A 25,103-nucleotide genomic window follows, 5' to 3' on the forward strand; every position below is an offset into this window, starting at 1 on the left:
CTCCAAGTAATGGCCGTTGCCACAGTAACCAGGTGACCCACGCTAGCAATTAGAGAGTCCCTAACAGGCTCGGTGCCGGCAAGTGCACACAGATGCAGCGCATACATTATGTAAACTACAGTCCCCGCGAAAGTCTCCCTCACCTGCCTCAGCCAACAGCAGCCCGGCTCGCGCTTCTAATTTAATACGTCCTCAACATCGGCAAAAAAAGAGAAGAAAAAAACCCACATCCATCACGAGGAAGCCACACGACACAGCACATCTGTGGCGTGCCTCCAAACCGGGGACATTAGGTGGGTATTACAAAAGGTGGGTGCAGGGGGGGAAGTAGACAGAGGGAGAGATGGAGAAAGAGAAAAAGGGAGAGAGAACTTTTAACTTAAAACTCACCAGCTTCATATTTGTGGGTTTTTCTGTCTTTATTTCCTATTCACGGCGGAGAGGGAGGGAAAAAATAAAAACTCCCTCTGTGATTTTATGAACGTGGCGGCACAGCGGTGAGTATGGGCTTTAAACATGATTGGCTTGTTAAAGTAGAAGGGATAGGGGCAGAATATATGTGGTGCTGATGGTTGTAAAAGTCCAACTTGCACACCTGGTTTAAAGGCCTTTTCACAGATTTATGAGAACGTGTCAGCTTTTTTCTTTTCTTTTTTTTTTTTTTTTAACTCGGCCAAAAGAATACATGAGTTATTCTTTCTGTTGCCTTGGCACCTCAACTGTGTTGAACACTGACCACGGAAAAGTTTCCGAGTACAACTCCTGTTGCCTTCGTTAATGAAGCAAAACGAGTATGCGCAGCGGAAACGCGCTTTTCGGATGCTTCAAAGTGAGAGGAGACAGTAACAAAGTTGCTTACCGCACAGTTTGTTCTGGTGCAGGAACTCCATCTGCAGCTTCTGGCCAGCGCGCTGAGCCAAGAGGTACGGGGTGGAGTAGGTTGGATCCCCGGTGGCGCACATAACATCTGCCCCGCTGAACACGAGTGCCATGGTCTGCAGCACATCAGAGGACACCACAGCTGCACACAGCGCCTTCACACATAAAAGAAGATACAAGGGCCCGTGATGAACTTATTTGCGAGTTTCGCTCACATTTTATTTGCAGTTTCGGCGTGTTTGTGAATCAGATTCCCGAGGCTCATTTTTAGTGGTCGCAAATCTCATTTATGGACGTCCACCTGCCACTTTCCATTTCCTGCTGTGATAGCCTAATAAAAGAATGAAGAAGTGGAGCAGCAGCTCATTGGATTTCTAAGTAGCTTTCTGTAGCTGGATTAATGCCTTAAAAGAAAAAAAAAAAACAGACATAGAGACAGTGAAAAAAATCTCTGGAAATGTAAGTATGGCTTCACTTCTCTGTGTAGGAGGAGCAGCGTGGTGTTGCTGCGTACGTGTATGCGCGATTGCCAGGTTGATAGAGGACAAAGAGTCTATAAAGCGGCGTCAGAAAACCACATAAAGTTACGAATTGAGTTCCACCCGCTGATCTCAAAAGAGAAGTTAAAATGCGATCAAACTTTAATACTCCCAGTGGGAATCATTAAAGCTCAAAACCCTGAGCTAAAAAAAAAGGAATATAGCAAATAAGGAGAGGACAAATGGGCCATATTAAATATAATGAAACTAACAATTTTCACAAAGAGAAATGTGGGAATAAAGACATGAAACACAACGAAGTGAGCTAAAAGTACAAAAGAACAGCAGCAGGCTGCGATGAAGCAAGATAGAGTGAATTTCCTGCAGGAAAACAAACCAAGCATGGAATATGTATATATGTATATATATATATATATATATATATATATATATATATATATATATATATATGAATCAGAAGCTGATAAATACAGCCATGTAATCTGTGCATGGATAAACAGAGCATGTATTAAACGTTCAGGATGAGCCTAAACAAAGAGTGCAGTGTGCAGGCGGGTAATAATTAAAGGAAAATCCTTGACCCCTCCTCTCAGGAAGATCTGTTGCTCTGTTTGAGCACCCTCGATGCCCTCCTTTAGAGTGAGGGTCAGCGCGAATCAATACACAGTTGTTCCGGGTGATCACCTTGATCCTCTGATGAACCTTTTCTATCCTGTTGGAAATGGTCTTTTTCAGGACTCATCGAGGGGACACAAGAGGTCTCCGAATGGTTTGGTAATTATGAAAATGATGTCACGGCTTTCTCATCACCAGAACTCAACACACATGGGAGCTTTCCATCACTATCAAAATGACACATAAGGAGTATCCTTTGGAGGAAAGGTGTCTCATCACTCCAGCAACGCAAGAGAGACCTACAGAATCAATGCCGAGGCAGACTGAAGCGGTTCTGGTGGAACAGAGTGAGGTTGGTTTTTCCATGAATTTTATACATTTGTACGCCTCCACCAGTCACTATGAAACTTCAATAATGAGCAGGGTTCTCCAACTAAGAGACACAAAGCTACTGCAGAGGAAAACTATAAGGAAGGAAGGAAGGAAGGATGAATTGATGGATGGATGGATGGATGGATGGATGGATGGATGGATGGATGGATGGATGGACGGACAACCACAGAAGAGTTTACTGATGCCAACATTCTGTTTCTTATTCATCCAACATTCACCTTGTATACTGTTCCAGTGTACCATCACTGACTGAAACTGTGGGGTGTGTGGCATGAAATTCTATTTATTTCTACCGAAAACGTTTTTGTTTTTAGTCAACAAATAGATTTAAAAAGAAAACAAAATTAAATGCAGCCTCTCAGTTCAACCGCAACGTTTTTAGCTCCTCCCCTTTTAAAGCCACTCGCTTCTTTAAGCAGACCTTTTCTGATTGGCTGAATAAAAATGCCCCCAGCAGTTATTATAGATGTTAACCTGGCTACTGCACATGTTAATGCCACTTAGCTACTAGCAAGTAGCTTGTAACCACCTTAGCTGCCACATTAATCAAAATATGTTGCAAAGTCACCAGAAGTGCAGCACAACAGACAACCTAACCATGTTGTGTCATTTGGAGTTTTTTTTTTTTGCACTACCTAAGAGAATCTTAAAGTTATATACTGAATAATATTTGGAAAAGTTTTAAGCTGCTAAACCACTCCTCACGAAACGCCAAAGGGATTTGTGTCTCACTGGCCAAGCCAATGTGTAAACGACTACACTATACACAACAGAAAAACAGTGTTGTCACTGATGGTTTTGTTCTTTTCTTTATAAGAATAAAATGCATATAAACATAACCCTGCTTCATAACAATACAAAGCAGGGCCATTATATCAAAGACATATTTCCTACTTCGATGCAGAGAAACCGTAGCTACACTGGCCCGGACACTCAAGTAATACCTCAAGTTGGGATAGTGAGTCAGTGTAGCATCCAGTCTGGCCCTGGTCAAGCATGAGAAGCAGTAGTACTGCTGCCCAGATATTTTCGTATATAGACCATGACTGTGACTTCTTGTCAACCCTGTTGAACGACAGGCAGAGAATGAACAAAAGAGTAAATGCGACGATAGCTGGAGACTTTTGACAAGCGACCACTCGAGAGAATATTATTAGGAGAGCCAGCCAGCTGGGCTTCCTTTCTCCGCTGATGCTTCCTGGCACGTAGCTTGTGATGTTCCCTCTCCAGTCCACCAGTACAAGACACGGCCGGGGATCAGTGGCTTGGTTGCTCCATCAAGCCAAAACAATGTAGCTTCTTCAGCAGATCATAATAACGTCTGATTGGTAACAGTTGCGGTGTCTAGTGATGGAGGACATCAACACGGGTGGTTTCAAGAGATTAACTAAAGCCTGACAGAAAAGCAAAAGCAGCCTCACTTAGGATTCTATTACACTCCATTCTAAAACAATACCAACACCTTTTAAGGCAACTTATTTAACGTATTGCACTTTAAAGAAAAGTATCTAAAAGCCACTAAGAGGTTAAACAGAAGGAGGCAGTTAAAACTAATTCCTGTGAGTTTCACTTTTTCTTCCCATCTCCTCTTGTGAAGCCTTAACCTTCATTTAAATACAGACTCGATGTTCTTTAGACCTTGCTGACATCAAACTAAATGCGGTGTAAGGTAACGCCGCACTGGTTTCACGTAAGCAGGGAAGGTAAATAAATACATTTCCTCTATACACTCTTCTTTACATTCCACCTTTAACAGCGCCTATAAGATGAAGAAAGACATCGTTATAGAGCGAGTGTGGTGTCTGGCCATGCAGACATACTTTGTGATCCCGCTAAGATAAGCAAGATAAAAGAGTCTGAAGAATACAGTCTGAGCAGGGAAAATATTTTCTGTCTATTTCAATCTGTCCAGTCGATTGATGTGACACCGTGCACGATGACCCTCAACAAAGGGGATCAACGGAGGAGTCGAGTGGCAAATAGCGGAATTTCAACGAACAACCTTTCCTTTCACTGGGCTTTGAGCCAAGTCAGTAGGCTGCATTGATCCGCCACAAACAAGCAATATCCATCCGAAAGTGAGGCACGCCGAGGCTTGTGCATATACACGCACAAACAAAAGTACCCGTCGATATAACCTGGCCACCCACACAAAGGCCCTGCACTGAGATAAAGATGTTCAAATATGCGTGTTCCCAGAGCTGTGCCAAAAAAAATAGATATCTTCATCAGTAGCACAATAACCGAAAATTAATGTGAAGAAAGATTTTAAAAAATTATAATTACTTTAGCACGTGCACACACGCGCGCGCCTCTGTCTTTTTCCCGCACACGGAAGATGGGGTCAGATTATGGCAAAATAGTCCCTTGCAACTTGGCCTTATTCTGTGTCGTCTCTGGAAATGACCTTCCGTGTCATAGCAATTACCGTGGCCACAAGAGGGTTAGGGTGTGCGTGTGTGCGAGGGTGTGTAATGATATAAGAAGCTCCTTTGACACCGCACTCTCTAGGTCATGTGGTCTGCGGAGAGTTAGTGGAGGTCACTAGGATATGAGCTTCTAATGGAGGGGAAATGGGACTGAGAAAGAGAGAGAGCGGGATGAAGAGTACGCATTAAATGAAGGGGGAAAAAATGATGGGTTGCAAACAAAAAGAATCCCATCGCAACACACACTGCTGGGATTATGTAAGCGAACATATTGACGCAGTCACCTATAAATCACTACCTTTACTTCATTACCTGAAATGACGCTTTAAGCGGTGATTTGCGGCATGCGCTGAGTAAATCTCGTGACCCCTGAGCCCCATAAAACCTGTTGAAATGCCATCGCATGATTTCAGAAAAACTGCTTGAATGTCAACAAGGAAACTGCTAGTATTATTGTCTTTGTCCCGATAGGAGTCCCAGAGGAAAAAGGTTTTATATAGCTTTCATTATTTCATATTCGCGCTTGTGTTACAGTAAGTAAATGTGACACAGAAGTGGAACAGCGTGTCCGATGAGATTAGACTCAGTGTCCTTGTTTATGTTAAAAATACTGGGTTTTTTTGGTCTCTTTTTTTTAAACACGTTGTTTGTGATTCATTAGTTTGTGTGGAGATGTATAGAGTTGCTTTGAAGACTTTTTAGTGTTTTAGTGCACTTTGGCGCACATATTTTACATCTGCAGGTCACCACAGTAGATTTTAAATGAAAGAATTAACATGTGATTGATGTTCAGGCTTTCAGTTTTAATTTAAGTGGTTAAACAAACCCCAGTTTTATAAGTACCCAAGAATAACTGGACACACCAGCTTCATTTACAATATAAGGATTGTTTTTAATACTTGAATAAAAGTCCTTTGCAGTAAATAAAGTCTAGAATTGTGTTAATGTCCACGTACTGATAGACCTAGCTGCATGTATCGTATTCTATATGTGCCTCCATGACACTTCAAGTGTGTCAAGGCCACTTCCAGCCCTTCCCTGCATTCATCCCTCGTGCACTCACACACTAAAACGCCCCTACCTCTCCAGTGGCTTGACTCTTTCGGGGTGCTGCACTCCGTCTGTGTTACACTTCCCCTCCTGCACCCGCCTGCAAAGAGCTCCCACTAGAACAGCAAATTCACACATCTCAAGTGAAGGAGCACACATGTTCACACGCATGTACACGCCGCACACCCCAAAGCGCACGCCCGCGCGAAAGCTGGCAAAGTCGTAATAAAACCAACCCAAGCGTTTCTGTTGTGGATCCTAATCCACTTTTCCACTTAGCTAGCTAGTATATCTCTTCCTTACTTTCTCGCCTCATTCCCCCTGTCTACATTTCCATTTCCCCTCTTTCGGTGCAGGAAAACAATACAAGGGGGCTGATCTGCGTAAATGCTGATGCCGGTGGAAACTGCTTCACTGCTTAGAGCTCTTAAAAGGAGGCCAGAAAAAGCAGACCCTCTCCTTTTTTTCTTTTTTTACAGCAGCAATAAACCCTAAACCCCAAGGCCTAAGCACCAACATGCCTATACTTGAGATCGATAAGACTTCTCCTTTGGCATCTTTAGGCTTAAAGTGCGGATTTACCAATGGTCAAAAGGTCAGGAAAATATGGGCTTTCTCAAGTTTAGTGGATTTAGCTTATGGAGTGTACCATGTGCACTTTTCCTTAAAGGTACAAACGAAGCTATAAAACAGATTTCATGCTCGGGGAACTCCTGCTATCACTGCCCATCATTAATTAAAATTACTTAGCTAAGCAGACAGAGAAATATTACACTGAAGGTCTGCAAGGGTTGTGTTTTTTTTATGTTTTACTTACATTATGCAGTGGGGAGGACTCTATTTTACACATTTATCTTGGGGGAACAACATTACAGAAAAGGATAATTGTTTCCTGTAAACATATGCTGACTGGTGCTAATATTTAACCTGGCATTTTTGATGTGGAAAACTTAAAACTGGCAGGTAGAGTGACTGCAGACTTAAGACAGAAGCCACAAGTCAACAGAGCAATGTGGTTATTGGTGTAGCATACGTGTCTTTGCCTAAAGACAAAGTCAATGGCAGCTTTAATGTTAAGGGCATTGCTATATGCTCAGGACTATGAGGGTAGTCGGCTGTGGACCTGCTGTACCTTCGCCACATTTGTTCAGCTTAGAAAGGCAGACAAAATCCATCAAGTCACATACACAGAGTACTGTTAGATGTTCTAATCTGTTTAAAGTGGTTAGAGGAGTCAGAAGAAGTCTCTTCTATTTCCTTGCAGAGTACGATCAATACTTGATTTCTGTGGCTGATGGTGATTTTTAGGCTGTTAGAACTTCAGAAAGTGGGACATCAGCTTATATTCTGTACATGATGACATCATTGTAAGATTATATTGCTGGAAAATTCATAAACAAACTAATAAGCATCTGTGACAGACTGGCAACCTGTCCAAGGTATACTCGGCCTTTTGCAGTATGGCAGCTGGGGTAGGCTCCAGCCCTTTCACAACTCTGAAATGGAGAAGTGGTTAAGAAAACGGATGGATAGAGTTACCAACTTACCACTAAGACACTGAGTCAGCACAGATACAACAAATACAGTACTGTACAAACGTCTTGTGCCACCTCTAGTTTCTTTATATTTTGCCAGGGAAATGGGTAAATAGGGGAAGTGATTTATTAGATGATGTACAAAGATATAAGTCAAAAACAGACTTTATACAGTGTACAGAAAGTTATATTTGGTTTTACCGCCTTTATTCTTCAACACAGTCTGAACTCTCTTAGTCAAGCTTTCTTGTCATTTCTTTAAGCAGACTTCAGGAATAGTTCTCTGCGCGTCTTGAAGGGCATTCAGAGCTCTTCTTTGGATGTTTCTGCCGTTTGTTCGGTTCTCTGTCAAGATGATCCTACACTGCTTCAATAACGTTGAGGTCCGGGCTCTGGGGAGACTAATCCAAGACTGATAGTGTTTCACTGAGTGTTTTTCTATCCAAGTATGCTTTTACTGCACTGGGAGTGTGTGTGAGATCATGGTCAAGCTGGAAAATGAAGCTGTTGTCAAGCAAACGTATTATGTGGCGAATCAAAATCTGATGGTACATTTCTGTGCTCATAATTCCTTAAATTTTGACAAGATCTCCAACACCGCCATGCTTAACTAATGACTCTGGACACTCCCCTTATAATTCTCTCGGTTTTTTATTTAGCCACCAACTCATTAAGTTACTGACTTTTAACAAAGTGCCTAAAGATACAATTTTCAGTAAAAATGTATGAAAAAGCAGCCAGTGTCCAACTACTGCTGCTCAAGAGTGCTGGGTTCCTTGGACGCAATACAAAGAATTGAGGTGTGGCTCAAGACTTTTGCACAGTACCACCACTGCAGATAGTGTAGACAGTGCAGCCTACAAACACACCAACACCAATAGCGGTAATGTCAGTAAACTGGCATATCAGCTGAACTCTTCTTCACAGAAAACCGTTCATGAAGTCATTTATTTATGACTGCCACTACACCTCAGAACATGACTTCTATAGCTTCAGTTTCAGTTGGTGCTTCTTTTGCTCCAGTACATCCATACATAAAATACTTAATGATATTTTATTAATCACTGACTCAGGAGACCCAGCTGTGCTCCTGCTCCTAGACTTAACTGCAGCCTTTGATACTGTTGACCACAGCATTCTGATCTCCCGTTTGGAGCAATGTGGTATCAAAGGTATCCCCTTGGAATGGTTTAGGTCGTACCTCTCCGAGAGGACTTTTTCCGTGAGCCTTGATGATTTTATTTCTTCCCCAGCTCCTTTTACTTGTGGTGTCCCGCAGGGTTCCGTATTAGGCCCAATTCTTTTTTCAATCTACATGTTGCCCCTAGGCCTAATCTTTAGGAAGCATAACATCTGCTTTCACTCATATGCCGACGACACCCAGATTTATCTTCAGTTTAATAGAAACACCTCCACGCCCATGGAATCGCTAGTCAAATGTCTTGACGAAGTTAAAACCTGGATGGCCTCAAATTTTCTTACCTTCAACCAGGATAAAACTGAGGTAATTATTTTTGGACTGAGCTGTAATTTCAATGCCCCTGATTTGGACTTATGCAACCTAACATGTGCTGTTAAAACGCATGTAAAAAACCTGGGGGTTTCCTTGGGTAGCAAACTTACATTCGAGAAACAAATTAATTCAGTTGTCCAGCAGTCCTTTTTTAAATTAAGGCTCCTATCCAAAGTGAGATCTTTTTTATCTTTTAGAAATTTGGAACGAGCAATTCATGCGTTTGTTTTATCTCAACTGGATTACTGCAATTCACTATATGTGGGTGTCAGTCAGTCCAGCTTGCCCATATGGAAAAGATATATATAAATCTTATAAAGTTTTTATCTGTCTTGTATGAAACTTGTATGAAAAGCATACAAGAGTGAAAACACATATAAGATCCCTTGAAAAATTAGATAATGAAACTTGTATGTTTTGTATACTTACTAAAAAAATATATGAAAGTAATGAGAAAGTGGCCACTTTCATGAGTAAATCATATATGTTTTTACTATTTCTTTTCCATATGGGTGGCCCGGCTCCAACTTGTACAGAATGCTGCAGCTCGCCTTTTGACTTGTGTGAAGAAACACCAACATATTACTCCGGTGCTTGCTTCCCTTCATTGGCTTCCAGTGCGTTTTAGAATTAAATTCAAAATCGTACTTTTGACTTATAAAGTGCTAATTGGCCAGGCACCGGACTATTTGTCTGACCTATTGCAGCTTTATACGCCCTCTAGTACAGCGGTCTCCAACCTTTTTTGCGCCACGGACCGGTTTGTGCCCGACAATATTTTCACGGACCGGCCTTTAATGTGTCGCGGATAAATACAACAAAATAAAACTAGTACCGGTTTACCGAAAAAAATAAGATTTATTCATAACACACGTGAAAAGACCCAGGAAAACAGAGTTAATGAAAAAAACGATAACAAAATAACGCTAAAACCAATAAAAACCCTGAAAACCATACATTTCACACCCGAGTCTCACTCTCGCAGCCCGGTACCAAATGACTCCGGTCCGTGGCCCAGGGGTTGAGGACCGCTGCTCTAGAGCCCTTCGATCAAGCGATCACCTGCTACTTACCTTACATAAGTCTAGGATGGTTCATAGAGGAGATCGGGCATTTGCGGTTGTGGCACCGAAAATGTGGAATGATCTACCTCTCCACATTAGAAAGGCCCCAACTGTTACTCTTTTTAAATCGCATCTTAAAACATATTTTTTTACTCTGGCTTTCGAAACTGTATGAGAGTTCTTATTCTTATTCTTCTATCCTAATTTTCTTTTAATTTTCTGTCATTGTTTAACTGTTACGCTGTACAGCACTTTGGTCAGCTCCCTGTTGTTATTAAACGTGCTTTATGAATAAATAAATGAAATAAATGAAATCCATCATTTCTGTACCTTGTTTAGATGCTCCAGGTCATTAAAGCCCTCCAGGACACTCGTGTACTTCCTTTCCCTGTATTTCCTGCGGATAAATGTGGCCCGCTGCTCTGCAGAAGCCTCTCTGTAGAGATCCTCCTCCAGGGGGAGATTAGCAGCCCAGAAACTGTTAGCATTCTTGTTCCCCACTTCCAGAAAGAGCTAAGGGGTTGCAAAACATGTACAAAGTGACACGTTTGGATGAGAATTATTTGCAGAGGTATTACTGTGATTTGAAATGACCATTGATCATCATTGCGGAACTGTCAAGCATCTTCCCAGTCTTTTAGATTAGTTCTAGTACAATGGATACGCTTTCATATAATGGGATTAGGTAAAGACAGGAGTAACACACATGTCATTTACCTCCACTAGTTCATTGCTCCAGACACTGCTGTCCAACTTCAGGCTCCGCACTTTAGAAATACTTGGCCCGAGAGAGCGGTGCTGTCCTGGCACACATGAAGACACGGTCATCAATATTAGCGCACAGCCACACAAACAGACTCACACATTCATTTCACAAGGCTCTCTCAGGCTACATTTTTGTTCCTGAAAACGTCACATTAAATAGCAAAAATAACGATTTACATATATGCACAGTGTTCTCCTCGGCGTGCTGAAACACACACCAAATGCTGGTGATGGAATAAACAATAAACAGGCAGTTACAAGATGGAGAAACAGAGCATGACTGCGAGCTCGTTCGCTCACTCACAACAGACATATTTAGTCCCCTCAGCTCTCCTAATTGGAAATGAAAGCAGAGAACGAGGGCCATTAATTGCTAATGAATCATGAGTAATTCATTGTGTTTGTTGGTCGGCCTGTTTATTTGGGTGAACGAGAGGCTTCTGGGGTTGCTTATGGCCAAAGACAGAGCACACATGCATAATACATTAGACAGAAACATGCTGTATGTGTGAATGTGAATTATTGTCCTGTGTGTAATGGCGGATAATTTTATATTTAGATTTGGCATGATCTCATTACCGTCTTCTATTCGCTAGTAGAGCAGCTGTAAATGAAAATGAGGGGCTATGAGCTGTGAAAAGCTATATTGACACAGTTCAAGAGAACACAAGTGGGAGAAGTCTGAGTTATAAGCCACTTAAGAGATTTCTTTTTACAAAAGCTAACTAGGAAGTCATTTTTTATAACTAGTCAATATTTGCATTACTTACATAGGCATAGTAGCACTACCCTGCATGTATTTTTATTATTAAGCCGTGTGCCATTCATAAAAAAAATTATCACTCACCAGGACACATAACTGACAGGTCTAATTGCTCCCAGACTGGATTTTGAATCTGATATGCCAAGACACGTCTCATTTTGGTCAGGCTTGATGTGATCAGTTGGTGCATTCATTAGAGACAAAAGGACGGTGCCACCCTTCCTGTCACAGCAGTTTTGAGTCTATACGCTTTCTTTCATGGGCATCTAGACAGAACCACATTTATACTACCTCTAAGATTTATAGACATCTTTCCTCATCAGCACCAATAACTATGAACTCTGAAGTCATTTCATTTTAAATGTCACTTCACATGCAGTTTCATAGGGGAGTTTTAAAGTGGTCACAAACGCGACGTATGCTACGTCATCCAAACGTTAGTGGACCCAGTGTTAAATCCTGTGGAACGCCATGTTCACTTTCAAACCTCATTCGGTATCTCACTATTGGAAGCGTCTTCTGGCATGAAAAAGCGGGTAACTAAATGTTTCCCTTTTAGTTAATTTGGTGAAGTCAGATCAGGGACTTCATCAATATCAAGTATATCAAAATTAAATGTGATGTTAATTTAAAATCCACACTCTATCTGAAGTTATAATTAAGGTTAGGAGTTGAACATAAATGTCTTACCCTATTAAGAAAGCCTGCGTAAAGATGATCCAATGTATTATTTAAACAATATTATTAGTTCAACAAACTCAGATCTATAAACATGTCAAACTTCAAATATCTTTCTAGGAGATATCACACACCTCTGTTCTTGTTTTACTTGGCAAATCAATAAATCTGATCAAATCAGGGCCTTAGTTTGCCGCTTAGATTGATTCAATCAAATTAGTGCAATAACAATACCTATGGGAACATTGACATCCTTGAAAGAGTGACCTTTATCCTAATAAGATGATTCCTCTTTATAGCAGATGAAATGTTTCTTAAGTTGTAGCTCAGTCACAATAGACTTAAAATTGACTGGTAACCTCTTTGCCATTAAGAACAATCTGCTTTTTCCTGGTAATTGCTTGGAATGTTTTAGCATTTGGCGACTAACTACAAGTAGTTGTGGCAACCAACTGGTCACTCAGTGGTTGACCTCTGGGCGATCACTTTAGATTAAAAGGTCGGTTGCATGGGTCGAGTGACGGAAGGCAACTTGTCTCCAAACGATTGCAGTGCAGCTTGGACTGACTGATAGATTTCCAACACAATACACTCAATCTAAAAATAAGTTCAACTTGTGACTTAGCTGGTTGTACTCTGGTTATATTCCTAGTAACTATGCAATTAAATCAGCAGCCTTCAGCAACTACGTCACTGTTTTTAAAGGAATGTCAGAACTTCTGTTTCAGGTCTACGAAGTTCTGGCTGAACTCTGAATGAACAAAGTTGATGTGAATCTCTGCAACCTGTCCAAGGTATACCCTTGGACAGGTTGCAGAGATTCACTGAACTGAACTGAACTTTGTTCATTCAGAGTTCATCCTTTTGGAAATGCAAAACAGATTTGCAATTTTCACTGATTTATAACAGTGAATCAATTTGTTAATGCAAACAGATTTCTTCTAATTGCCAACTTAGCCCTATTCAACCACATCCTGACACCAAGCTGAGTCCACCTTATTGCTGCTTTATCATCATCTCCATTGTGCACCAAAGTGTCTTCGAAAATTATATCTGACTACGAGTGGTTACAATCATTTCAAAGGAAGTGAGATTGGAAGTTCATTTTACACAAATGCACTAATTCTGGTCATGCCGCAGACTCCAACCACTCTTTTCCTTAGTGTGACTGTAGCATTAGACCCAAAAGACAAAAAAGAAAAGAAAAGATAACCTTCTTCCCTGCCATTAAGACAATTTATTTTTTTATTCTCTACACATATTGAGGGTGGATACAGCAGTGGGGTCTAGGGTTACATTTAAATCTGTTTTCTTCCCAATCTCGAAAAATACACTGAAATGTCAGGGATAATAACAGTCTTGGAGATCAGAAGTCCAACTTGACAAATGAAGGCCAAAGAGTAAGAGTCTGTCCCTGTGAAGGAGTGAAACTATTTTATTCGGGGTGCTTGCAGCAGAGTATTGCCATGCTACATCCACAGAACCTTTGCAACACCACAGGACCATTTTCACTTGTGTAAGGGTAATGAAGCTGAAAGAATCGTGCATGTGCATGTGCCGCCAGGTATACAGTGAGATCGTCTCATATAAATAGGCTGCTGTAAATGTCTTCATATTTCCGGTGGAAAAAAAACAACACACAAAAAGGCATTCCCATCACTGCAGCTTTCACACAAAAAAATTAAATAAATAAAAAAATTAATGCTCAACCCACCAAGGACTTCACCCCCAATTAAAAACTTTCCCGGTGACTCCATCCACATCACACGGAGTACTTTTTCAACCTTGTGTGCTTGTGTGGATTCCCCCTCCTTCCCCTCTCGACCCCTTCACTCAGTGACAACTCATGAGGAAGCAGAGCAAGACAATGAACCCTGTAATTTCACATTGCCATGGCAACTGTTGCCAGTGGACATGCCTACAAGTTGCATCTTGGGTTAAAGAAGTTTATTGCATTATATGTGTGAAGCACAGCATAAGGTCTTTGAAGCACTGTCATTTCCTATGGCAGCCGTCTTGAGTAGTAAGCATAAGGACACAAAGAAATGAGTGCATAGATGGAGAGGTGAGTTAATTTAATGAGGAAATAAAATAAGAGAGAAATGTGGGATTGACCTGAAGCCTGTAAAATCGGGGCATGGTCACCGTGACATCAGCAAAGTGAATCATACACAACCATCAAGAAGCCTTGATCTTAGCATTTTGCATAATATTACCTTGAGCTTTTGGAGGTAGAGGAAAAAGTGGATTGCTAAGTTATTACATCTGTAGTGTATGGGTGCATTGCACATACAAAAATACAGACAAATTACATGAAATACACTCAAGATGTGGCCTGACATCTTGGAAGGGTGTTAGCTCATTTAATCAGACAGTAAGCCATGCTGTTTATCAGACAACTGCACCAATGCTCAAAACACGGATAAGGTTTAGTTCAGTAACTTGAATTACCAGACAGCTAGCTGCTATAGTTACACAGCATAAATAACGCATCAGGTAAGTGTTATCAAGATTTAAATGGGTTAGTAATATTAAGACGTTATTTAAAAAAGAAAGGAAACCCCAGACAGTTACTAATAGTTTTTACCAACTTTTTAACAAACAAATAAAAATATTTTAGTAAGATCAGTCAGATCCTGTTGAGAAAACAACAGCTAAAATATACTTGAGAAATAGGTCTGTGTAGCTTCTCAGTCGTCAGGTCATGGTGATCTAAGGAGCCTGGAAAGAAAAGTGACTGGATTTTAAGTTTCACCTCTCATCTGAGAACCTTCTTTAGTTCTAAAACCAAATGACCAAACTACCCAAGAAGTAATAACCTTCACTTCTCACATCAACTCAGTGGACAGAAACAAAGTTCACCAGGGAAGATACAAAGGATAACAGTTTCTCATTTCTGGACTGTGCTGCGCTCACTGAGGAGAATGGAAACCTCAACATTGAAGTTTACCAGAAGACCAGTACCTACTCTTAAACTTGGAGTAATCAAGACCCCGCAACACAGGGCATAAAACGTTCCCTCTAAGCTTGAAGGGAAAGAAAAGGAACATACACGTAGAGAAAACTCTTAAAATATGTGGTTATCTTGATTGGGCTTTCATCAAATCAGAAAAGATGCCCAGTAAACAAGGTCAGACACCAACTAGGGCGAATCAGAAGGACAAACAGAATACTGTCATTCCTTATGTAGCAGGTTTATCAGAGAAACTCAGGAGAATTTTCTCCAAGCACGACATCCCCAGTGTATATCAGACACAGCCATAGACTCAGACAAAAAATGGGTCATCCCAAGGACAAAACTCCCAAACACAAACTAAACAACGTAGTGTGTGCAGTGCAGCGAGGAGAGCTCAGAACTCAAGATTGGAGAGACCAAACAGCCACTTCATAAAGGCATGGCACAACATAGAAGAGCCACCTCCACAGGACAAGACTCAGCTGTACGTCTACATCTAAAGGATAAAGGTCACTCTTTCAAGGATGTCAATGTTCCCATTTAGGACATCGAAGACAGATGGTTTGAAAGAGGAGTGAAAGAAGCCATCCATGTGCACAGTGAACGGTCATCCTTGAACAGAGGGGGTGGCTTACGACACCAACTGTCTGCCACCTACAATCCAGTTTTGAGATCCCTTCCAAGACGCCTCTACAACCACTCACATCATGTGTCAGTTCATCTCAATAAGTCACATGATAGGGCGAGGTAAGGTCCCGCAATGGTTTTACCCCAAAACTCTGCTGATAATGACCCGCACCCTTTTTCTCACCATGGCTCATTAGATACAGCACATGTGAGTCAACGGCCCTCTAAAGATACAACTCCAACTAGAGCTGGAGAACTCTTAGAACCAAAGAAGCTTCTCAGATGAAACGCCTTCAAGAAACTTAAAGTAGTCCAGGCATCTTCTATCCAAGCTCCTTAGATTACTTTAGAAATAAAAGTTTTTGTTGTTTTTTTTTTTTTAAATAAAAAAATTCAAAGATAATTAGAAGACCGGGCAAGGTTATCTTACAAAGTGTTCAAGGTAGACGCGGACAGTATCCGAAAACATCTTTGAACAAATGCATGTATTACTGCATTTGTGATTAGATAACACTGTAAATATTAATGAACAGAGAAAAAAATCACTATTATTAATTTAATACTCTCTGAATATAACAGACCCTATCAATTCTTAAAGTGTATGTAAACACAGAGAAAATACTGCAGTTTTAAGCTGTTCATATCAAAGACTGAAGCTGAAGAATATTAAAATCCATTCAGTCTTAGCATGAAAAGATGAAAAGCCAATCTGGGATCATTTTTACCATTAGCCTCCTCATTACTTCTTTCCTCTTCCTCTTGTTCAGCATTTCTCTTTATTGTGCATGACAATAAAGCAGATCGCTAATTAAAAGCATGAGCAGTCACTGGTATTCCAAATGGACCACAGCCCAATTTAAAATAGAGCACAGTGTGAGGACAGCTTCCCTCGTAGCAAATATCCACCCCTCCTGCTCCCGGCGTGCCGACAAAATGTAATATTAAACACCTCAGCAAATGAAATCATTTAAGGCTGTTTGAAAGGAGATGTTGGATATCTGATGTGTACCAATTACACAGGCTTTGCACAGGTGAGGTGAAGAATTGCATTAAATTGCATGACTCTGGGAGAAATCTGGAGCGGGAAGATGGGGTGTATAGGCATGCACACACAAATAAAAAAAATAAAGAAAAACACCTACACACCAACAAGATATCCCTGCACATCAAGCATGGCTGCCACGTCTCTCTAATCATGTTTAGCGGGTCAAGAAGGAGTTCGGGATCCCCCAAGTTCTCGCCTGTGGCTTAATCTTTGTTGTCATTTCATCTGAGCCATCCAGTATAGCCAAACAGATTAGAGAGGCCAGAGGCCAGATGCCAACTCCCATATGTGGCTTATCACCTGAGATCTTATTCCAAAAGAGCCTCCTGGTCAGAGCACACGCTCAGACAGGCACACACATCAGACCACACATGCACAGAGAGGAGCCGAGCACTAACATGCATCCCTTTTTAATTTGGCACGTCTCTGAGCATCAGTCATAACTTTTTACACGCGGTGTGGTGTTTATTTTTTTTCTTTCCATAAGTTATGACTCCAGAGAGACAAGAGGAAATAATATTCTGCTGGCATTTCCAGCTGGTTTGCTTTGTGCCTTGCTTGTGAGCTTTTATAGCCACATAGTGCAAACTTGTGATTCCCCCCAAACACACATGAATGGTTGCACATGTGTATGTTTTCTCCCACTGAAAATGCTACGTCCAGATAAACAGTCAACTTTAAGGATAGTAAAAAGCACACCGGCTGCTTATTAACCATTTTAAAGCATCTATTAAAGTCGTCATTACTTTATTGCAGAACTCTACATTATAAGAGTTCAATTCAACAAGCTCATTTAACTTTATTTATAAGAAGTATTTAGATAAATCATTTTTAATTTGATTTTTTTTTTCATTTAAGCAATTTCAATGAGGTTTTCGTTTAGCAGTTTCACCTACAGATTGCCAGCAACCTCCAACGACCACTCGCCAACTGGTCAAGGAATATACTTGTTTCCCAAGTGAGTGAAGGTTTCTCACTGGTTTGTAGGCCTAACAAACCAGTGAGCATTTAAGGGGCCTCACTAAGGCCTTAGAAAGACTTTTAATCATAATTAATTTATAACAACTTCCACATCTGCTACTGATACGCAGTATTTAAATTATTACTCTACAATAACTAATAGGGGTTAAAACCACCGTGCTACTGATATGTCTGCAATTAAACAATTAGTTATTGGCAAACATACCTAACATAGGGTGTTGCCATTAATCTGCAGTAGTTGTTGCATTAGCTGACAAATATTACAAGGCCCAGGGCTTGTTTCCATCATATTTCCCAGAAAAAATTTAAAGATTATTTGATTCACAGCCATAGAAAACATTTTTATGTGTTTTCATCATTCAGCTGCTTAAATATAATAATCCAAGGATCCATCCTCATAGATGAGGAATCGCAGCTTTTAAATTAACCCTGTTGACGGGCGGCTTTCATTGGCACAAAAATGTGACTCTGAAAAACATTCATGTACATTATGTTTATTATCAGCAGCATGCCCACCTCCATCCAGCATGTGTGTGTCTGCACAAGAAGCAGAGAAGCATACCTGTGTTCCTTACCTGCGCATTTCTTACAGATGACCACACCCAGATTGACCGACGCCCACTCCGGCTGCGGCGCGCGGCAGTCGGCGCAGCTTCTATTGGCCTCTTTAAACCAGATCTTCTCTGCCACTTCATAGTCGTAGAGTGTCTCGGCAATCGATTCTTTCACCGCTTCAATCCACTCCTGCTTCTCGCGTTCTGACTCGGCCGTGAAGCTGCAACAATTGATTTTTTTATTTTATTTTTTGCCCCCACCCAACACATACCTCACTGTTATTAATTTGATTTGAGAGAGCAATTAAACAGCACAGTATCGCTTGGCAGGGGTTACGGGGGTGTGCAGTATTTGGAGTAGTTTTGGAGGGGAACGGGGGTGCTAAGTGTGTATGCCTACGTGTGATTGCAATAGCTTTGGTGAAATTGATAGGGGGGAGGGAAGGGGGCAGGTAAATCAATATGTCTCACCATGCACCTCTAAAATCTATAAAGTTCTAATGCGGGAGTGTTTTTTTCCCCCTTTCTTTCAGGATATTATTTCTACATTAGACCCAGAAAAGTTAAAAAGTGCTGATGGAAAAAAAAAAAGGATAAACATAACCCATTTATAGCTTCAATATATATGTATATATTTTTAAATCAGATTTACACTGTTGCTCCAGCACGAGTTGGAGCAAGAGCTCTGTAAATCTGAAAAAGGCTAGGCAAAGGAGTGAGATGAGCTTGGCAATACAGATGGTGCTCCTTCTGTTGACATGGGTGCAGTAAGTGAAATTACTGCCACATGATGGCAATTTGTTAGTTGTAGCCAAGCGCATTAAGAATATTTGGGAGAATACATCATTAACAGTCACTTAGGTTTACATGCACTATAATAACCCAGCTACAATGATGAGATTAATGAGATTTCTCCAACTATTGGTCTTATTTCAGAGGGATTGCTCATACTCAAGAGGCCTTATATGCAAGCACTGCATGTCATTTGCAAATATTTCAATCTACTCATGTTGCTCTCATTAATTTTCCAAAGTAAATAGATTTTTTTTTTGGTGCGCACACACACACACACACACACACACACACACACACACACACACACACACACACACACACACACAGTATAAGTCTGTTACTACCTAACAAGCCCTCATGCAGACATCTTGCAGGGACAGAAAGCAGAGGTTTCCAATGAGGAAGACAGTGTTTCATTTTGCGTGCATTTTGAAGAAGAAGCTGCTGAAAGTAATGACTATCTCAGTATTATCTAAATGTATTCCAAATGTGCGTAACAAGCAGCCTGTGTGCACGTATAAGCTGAAGCAGGAGCAAGCAAGAGACAAAGAGACAGGCAGGGGGAATGACAGATAGACAGAGATATAAAACTGAGGGGAAAGAGACGGAGAGCACCCTAGCTTGACTGAAAGAAGCACTTAGACAAGAGAAATGGGACCAGCGGTCTCCATGGTAACCTGGCAACCAGTGTAAAGTAAGACTCAAGATGTTGAGTCAGAGGGGTGTGGGTGAGGGTGGGTGAGTGTCGAGGTGAGGGTAGCCTAGAGCAGAGGATGTGCACCAGGCCAGCCTCGCTCAAGTAACCCAGGCGAGATCGATAGGTTGATTGGGTTCAGCTGTTCTGTGCCCACTGGTCTCTGCCCGGGGCCCATCAAAAGAGATGACTGCTCACACCGTCTGCTCAACTGCAACACGGCCCCGGAAAAACCACAAAGGGACCGATGGGAGGCGGCACAGGAGTATGTGAAGGTGTCAGAGTTTTTTCAGATATGAAGTGAAGGCTGGGTCAAAAGTAAGGCCATAAAACAGACTGCAGCTTTAAGGACAACAGACATTAAACGGAAGGAAAATAAAATAATTTTGAATGGAAATTTGAATCATACACCTAGTTTTCTGTTAATGAAGACCTCCAAAAATGGATGAGATTGAGAGGTTATACTGCTTTACAAGCTAATGGTAAATAATTTCTTGCATCTGCACTGTAAGTTGGACATTTTACAAGCAGTCTTGTATTCTGATGAAATCTGTCAATTACCCTTACCAGCAACAGCTACAACCTTATATCCTCTGGTGCTATTTCATGCTGCTTCCATGTAATTATCTGGCCATTTAGAAAAGCTGAAAGTCATTTAATCGAGGGCCTTAAATCACACCCTTAGGCAGTAATAATAGCAAGTAGCTACTAAATACTTGCTATTATTATTGCAGAAGTGCTTTTCACACAGTCAAGTGTGGCTACATTCAGTGCTTTACTCAAATAAGGTTAAAAAGTTGAGTGTGAAACAAAGGCTATCATAGTTAGCTGAAACTAACCTAAAGAAGAAAACTAGGTGCGCAAAACCTAAACCTTAAAATAAATAAAAACTACATTCCTGAGAAACATGAAGACACAATACCAGTAAAACCAAACTTTCTTAGTAACGCTAATGCTAGCTAGCTAGCCAGTTAGCAATGTTCTATCTCTTTTTGATGTCATGGCCCCCTTTGGGAATAAATAGTGTAGCGTGCTGGCAAGTCCTGAAAATTCTGCACAGGTGGCTGTTCAGCCGTATAAAAGACAGATATAGCCCTTGCAATGTTGTCCACCAGTTTCTGGACTCAATTCATATTTTAAAGCCTAGCATTTTGTCTGTAGCAATGTTGGTTATTTGGAGCTATGAGTTACCATATTCGGACAAGAAATTGGATTTCTAACTTATCAGCTAAGCCTACTAAAGTCAGTCAGCAAGCTGAATCCATACACTGTAAGGATGGGATGCTCAACTATATGGAAAATAGCACTGCGCCATAAATCTAAAATCCTAATCTTTCCATTCTAGTGCTTTCCATCCAATTGTCATGAAAGTTTTGGGGTTGTTACTTTAAAAGAGGCCATACACACAATCTTTTAGTATTTACATATAAACACAAAGCCAACAACACAATGCAAAGCTGAAAACCAGCTCAAAAAGACTTCAAAGCAATCGGCATGTTGATTCTATTCTAGAAAACATGGGGGGGAATTCAGGCTACAATACGATATCGCCACTCATTAAAGTTGTAGACCAGGGGTGGGGGAACTCCAGGCTTCAAGGTTACAAACGTTCTTTTTAAAAATGCAAAGTTGTGTACTGTAGTTAATCATAGGATTAACTTGCTTTTGGAGCCAGGCTCAAACAGCTATAGGTTCTACATTTTTAGTCACTTCAAGGTTGACATTATTTCCACCCATGGAAGTGAATCCTGAAGATGGTCGAGTCCATGGAAATATATAAATGTTTTTATAGAAATTTACTGAATGTTGGGAAGAATGGTTAATAAAATTGGTGTAAATACATTACTCGTGTGCCATCTTCTTTTCCAATAAAGCTTAATGCCGCTCACGTCCGTCGATTAAATCTAAGCTAAGAGACATTTAACTAGGAAATGAGGAAAACAATTTCTTTGAGATATAGATAGCAAACGATTTCTTTGTCAGGTACAATGACATCCTAGAGTCTTCATGTTACTCTGAGCACAATGTGATATTTTTATAATTGGGTTTGTAGTCTTTATAGTAAGTTAAGCAGCTCATCTAGCTCCATATTTCATCTGAAATACAGAGTGAACAAGAAGAAAAGTCAAGCAATTCCATTAAATAAGACCCTCTAACAGTAAGTTTCAAATGCCCTACATGGCCTTCATGGTCCGCTCTCTGAAGTCAGCTTCAAGATTCCTCATTCACCCAAGGATTTAATTTAACTCCCCACTCATGAAAATGTATTTTACACAAAAAGCCCTATGACTATCAAATTTGGTAATCCAATTTTGAAGTCTAGTGGCTTGACATTCTCAGTTTCTCTGGCTTGTTATATGAGAAATAGTTTTTGTTAAACATAGCACTTATATATTGAGTAACAGCCAGTTTAAGATGGAGAACCTCAATATTTCTTGAAAAATTCATCTGGCCATGACAACTAGTCACTCCCAGAGGTGTTTATTACGGAGAGAGTGACGCACTTTTAACTGTGGATAATCAATACAGCCCCTATGACCTTGACAAGAAACCAACAAACATCACTTCTTAGAGTTGCCCTCCTTTACAGAGAGAATCCCACAGAGCTCATATCCTGCAGTCTAAAAATGTATTTAACCACGCGTCACTGACACCACTAAATTGACCGTGTTATTCTACATGAGTGGCATCTATCATTATGTCCATCTGCAATGTTATTAATGAACAAAATCACTAAGAGATAATAATAAAAAAAATTTTAAATCACCCATCTGTGTAAAATGATCTACAATAGAGAAATGTCCAACTCCTTAAAAGTCTTTTCATTTGTACCCCGAAGACCTTATTGGGCCTTGTGTACCATAATCGACTGCATCGGTGCATCAAGGCCTGTAGCTCTGCTGAAGTCCAGCCCAGAATGCTTTGATAGTAGGTTCAGCTCATCTGTATTTTTTGGCTTTGATGTGTTTCATCTAGGGCTGCACGATTTTGCATAAAATGAGAATCACGATTTTTTGGCTTAGAATTAAGATCACGATTCTCTCACGATTTTCTTTTCCAGTATAAATATTTATTGCGCTTATTGACCCTTTAAGACCTACCATAGAACCAAGTCCGCCAGAGCTTATATTATATTTTTACATGCTGTGGAGCCATTTTTGGGAGCATTTTAAGTTGATATACATCAATACAACCATTATAGCCCAGATTTTAATAATATGTATGTATTAAGTGCATAGTAATTACATAAATTGCAAAAAAGTGCAATAAACTACAAATAAATTGAAAATCGTTTTTGTTTTTTTAAGATATATTTCTAGTTAGAGAAATTTAAGAGGCTTATCCCTCAAAACTGTAAATACAAAAAAGTTGCACAAACTAGTTTCCTACCACAGGAAATTTATTTTAAGTGTCTTCATAGTTTTATTTTTGAAATACACCAATTTTCACATACTGCAGGAAAAACGAAAATAAATATTATAATGCAAATTTGCAAAAAAAAACCAGCATATGCATAAAAATAAACTATTTCCAGCAGTGCAATATGAGTCCTAAGCATCCCAGAAACGACACAGAAAGACAAAGTCAAACATAACTTTTAAAAACACAAGTATGGGCTCATAAGGCCAGATGGTAAAAAACTACATTTCCGCAAAATGACGTCACTTCCGGTTCCTGGCAGGTCAAGGGGGACATGCGATAGTTCGCGTTGATGGACGTAGGAAGTGTTATGAACAGCTGATCGGATCGGCAAAGCGTGCTTCTGGAATATTATGTTTTTGTTGCTGCAAGTGCTTTTTATGCAATTTTTGCAAAGCTATATGTGGAAGGAAACCCTGACTTAGGACAAGCTGATGGCATAAGATGTAAGTACAACTCCTCCGGTTTCATATGCAAAAAAAATTATTGCGCTAGCTTACGTGATTGCAGAGCTACCGGGATTTAAAAATAGTTACGCAAAATGGAGCGTGTCCGCTCCGACCGGCTTTAAAGGGTTAACTGCACATCAACTTCGTAACAGTTGAGATTGAACATAAAAACAATAAATAAACATAAAAACAACAAATGTCTCACATTTTGTTGTTGCCGCAAAATGTTGTACTGCTTGAAATTCCGTCTCCACCGTTGCTCGACGCTGCGTGTATAGAGCAGGTAGTGCAACAATAGAAAAATAGTTGCGGGACGGCACTGTGTAGCGTTTGTCTAGGGTGTTGATCATTTTCCTAAATCCCTCGTTTTGCACAGTGTTGATGGGAGCCATATCTTTGGTCAGGTGATAAGTAATAGCCTCCGTAATTTCTTTGTGCCTGCGGGAGTTCGACGGGTATAGGGAAGCGCTGTTCCCGTTATTGATATTTGGGTGGTTGACCGGGACGGATTTTCTCCTGTCACTTTCTCGTCATCCCTGACGTGCTCTCCGTTGTTTTTTCCCTGCTAATTTTAGCATCACACGGCACAGCTTCTGTATCACGTGGTATAAGGCTCCGCCCTTGTCATTTGTTGAGCAGGAAGAGTGAGCGCTTGTTTTCATGCAGATTACGTCCCGGATCAAAATGCAGTACAATCGTCGTCTTTTTTCTTTTTTTTTTTTTTTTAAATCGTTGTCATTTGGAAATGAGATCGCACATAAGTATGAATCGAGATCGCGATTTTCTAACGATTAATCGTGCAGCCCTAGTTTCATCTTGACAAAAGATTGTTTTTTGGGGGTTCCTATCAGTTGGTTTGCCAGTAAAGCACAGTAATAACATGAGCAGCAAACCATGTGGTAGTAGTTTTGGCAATATCTCCATACAGCTTGTTGGAAGATGGAAACGTTGTCCAAAACTTGGCAGATTTTGCGTTGGCTTTGGACACGATGAAACACAGTAGACCAACCGCCAAGAACACCAGCAGATAACACAGTACCCCAGATCATGACAGGTTGTGGAAACTTCATAGTGGACGTCAAAAATCGTGGATTATGTGCCTCTCAGCTCTTCCGTCAGGTTCTTGGACCTTGGCTTCAAAATGAAATCCAAAATTTACCTTCTTCTGAAAAGAGGAATGCTAACTAAGTATGAGTCCAGTTCTTTTTCCCTTTAGCCCAGATAAGATGCCGATATTGTCGCTGGTACATGAGTGGCATGGCATTAGCAACACAACAGCTGGAGCTCCTTTCCAGAAGACCTTACAAGACTGTGCGTGTTGGTGCTTGATGCACTGAAACCACCCTCAGTCCCCCTATGGAAAGCTCCCAAGTTCTTGACAATCTTCTCAAGACTACA

The 25,103-nt window shown here is 40.6% G+C and overlaps 1 protein-coding gene across 1 annotated transcript in view; it reads right to left on the bottom strand.

The window, feature by feature from the left end:
- Positions 1 to 25,103, bottom strand: part of arap2 (ArfGAP with RhoGAP domain, ankyrin repeat and PH domain 2) — a 166,868-nt gene that overhangs the window by 74,801 nt on the left and 66,964 nt on the right. Inside the window, exons 10-13 of the mRNA XM_085451178.1 lie at positions 18,369 to 18,568; positions 10,696 to 10,781; positions 10,309 to 10,491; positions 860 to 1,034 (exon numbers count right to left, since the gene is read on the bottom strand). Of these exons, the coding sequence (XP_085307304.1) occupies positions 860 to 1,034; positions 10,309 to 10,491; positions 10,696 to 10,781; positions 18,369 to 18,568 (644 nt within the window). The remainder of the gene's footprint in view (positions 1 to 859; positions 1,035 to 10,308; positions 10,492 to 10,695; positions 10,782 to 18,368; positions 18,569 to 25,103) is intronic.

Source organism: Copadichromis virginalis, linkage group LG3, assembly GCF_057382275.1.
Source record: "Copadichromis virginalis isolate Kocher_CV1m ecotype Utaka linkage group LG3, C_Virginalis_male_GT1.1, whole genome shotgun sequence".
In the NCBI taxonomy this organism is placed as follows: Eukaryota; Metazoa; Chordata; class Actinopteri; order Cichliformes; family Cichlidae; genus Copadichromis; species Copadichromis virginalis.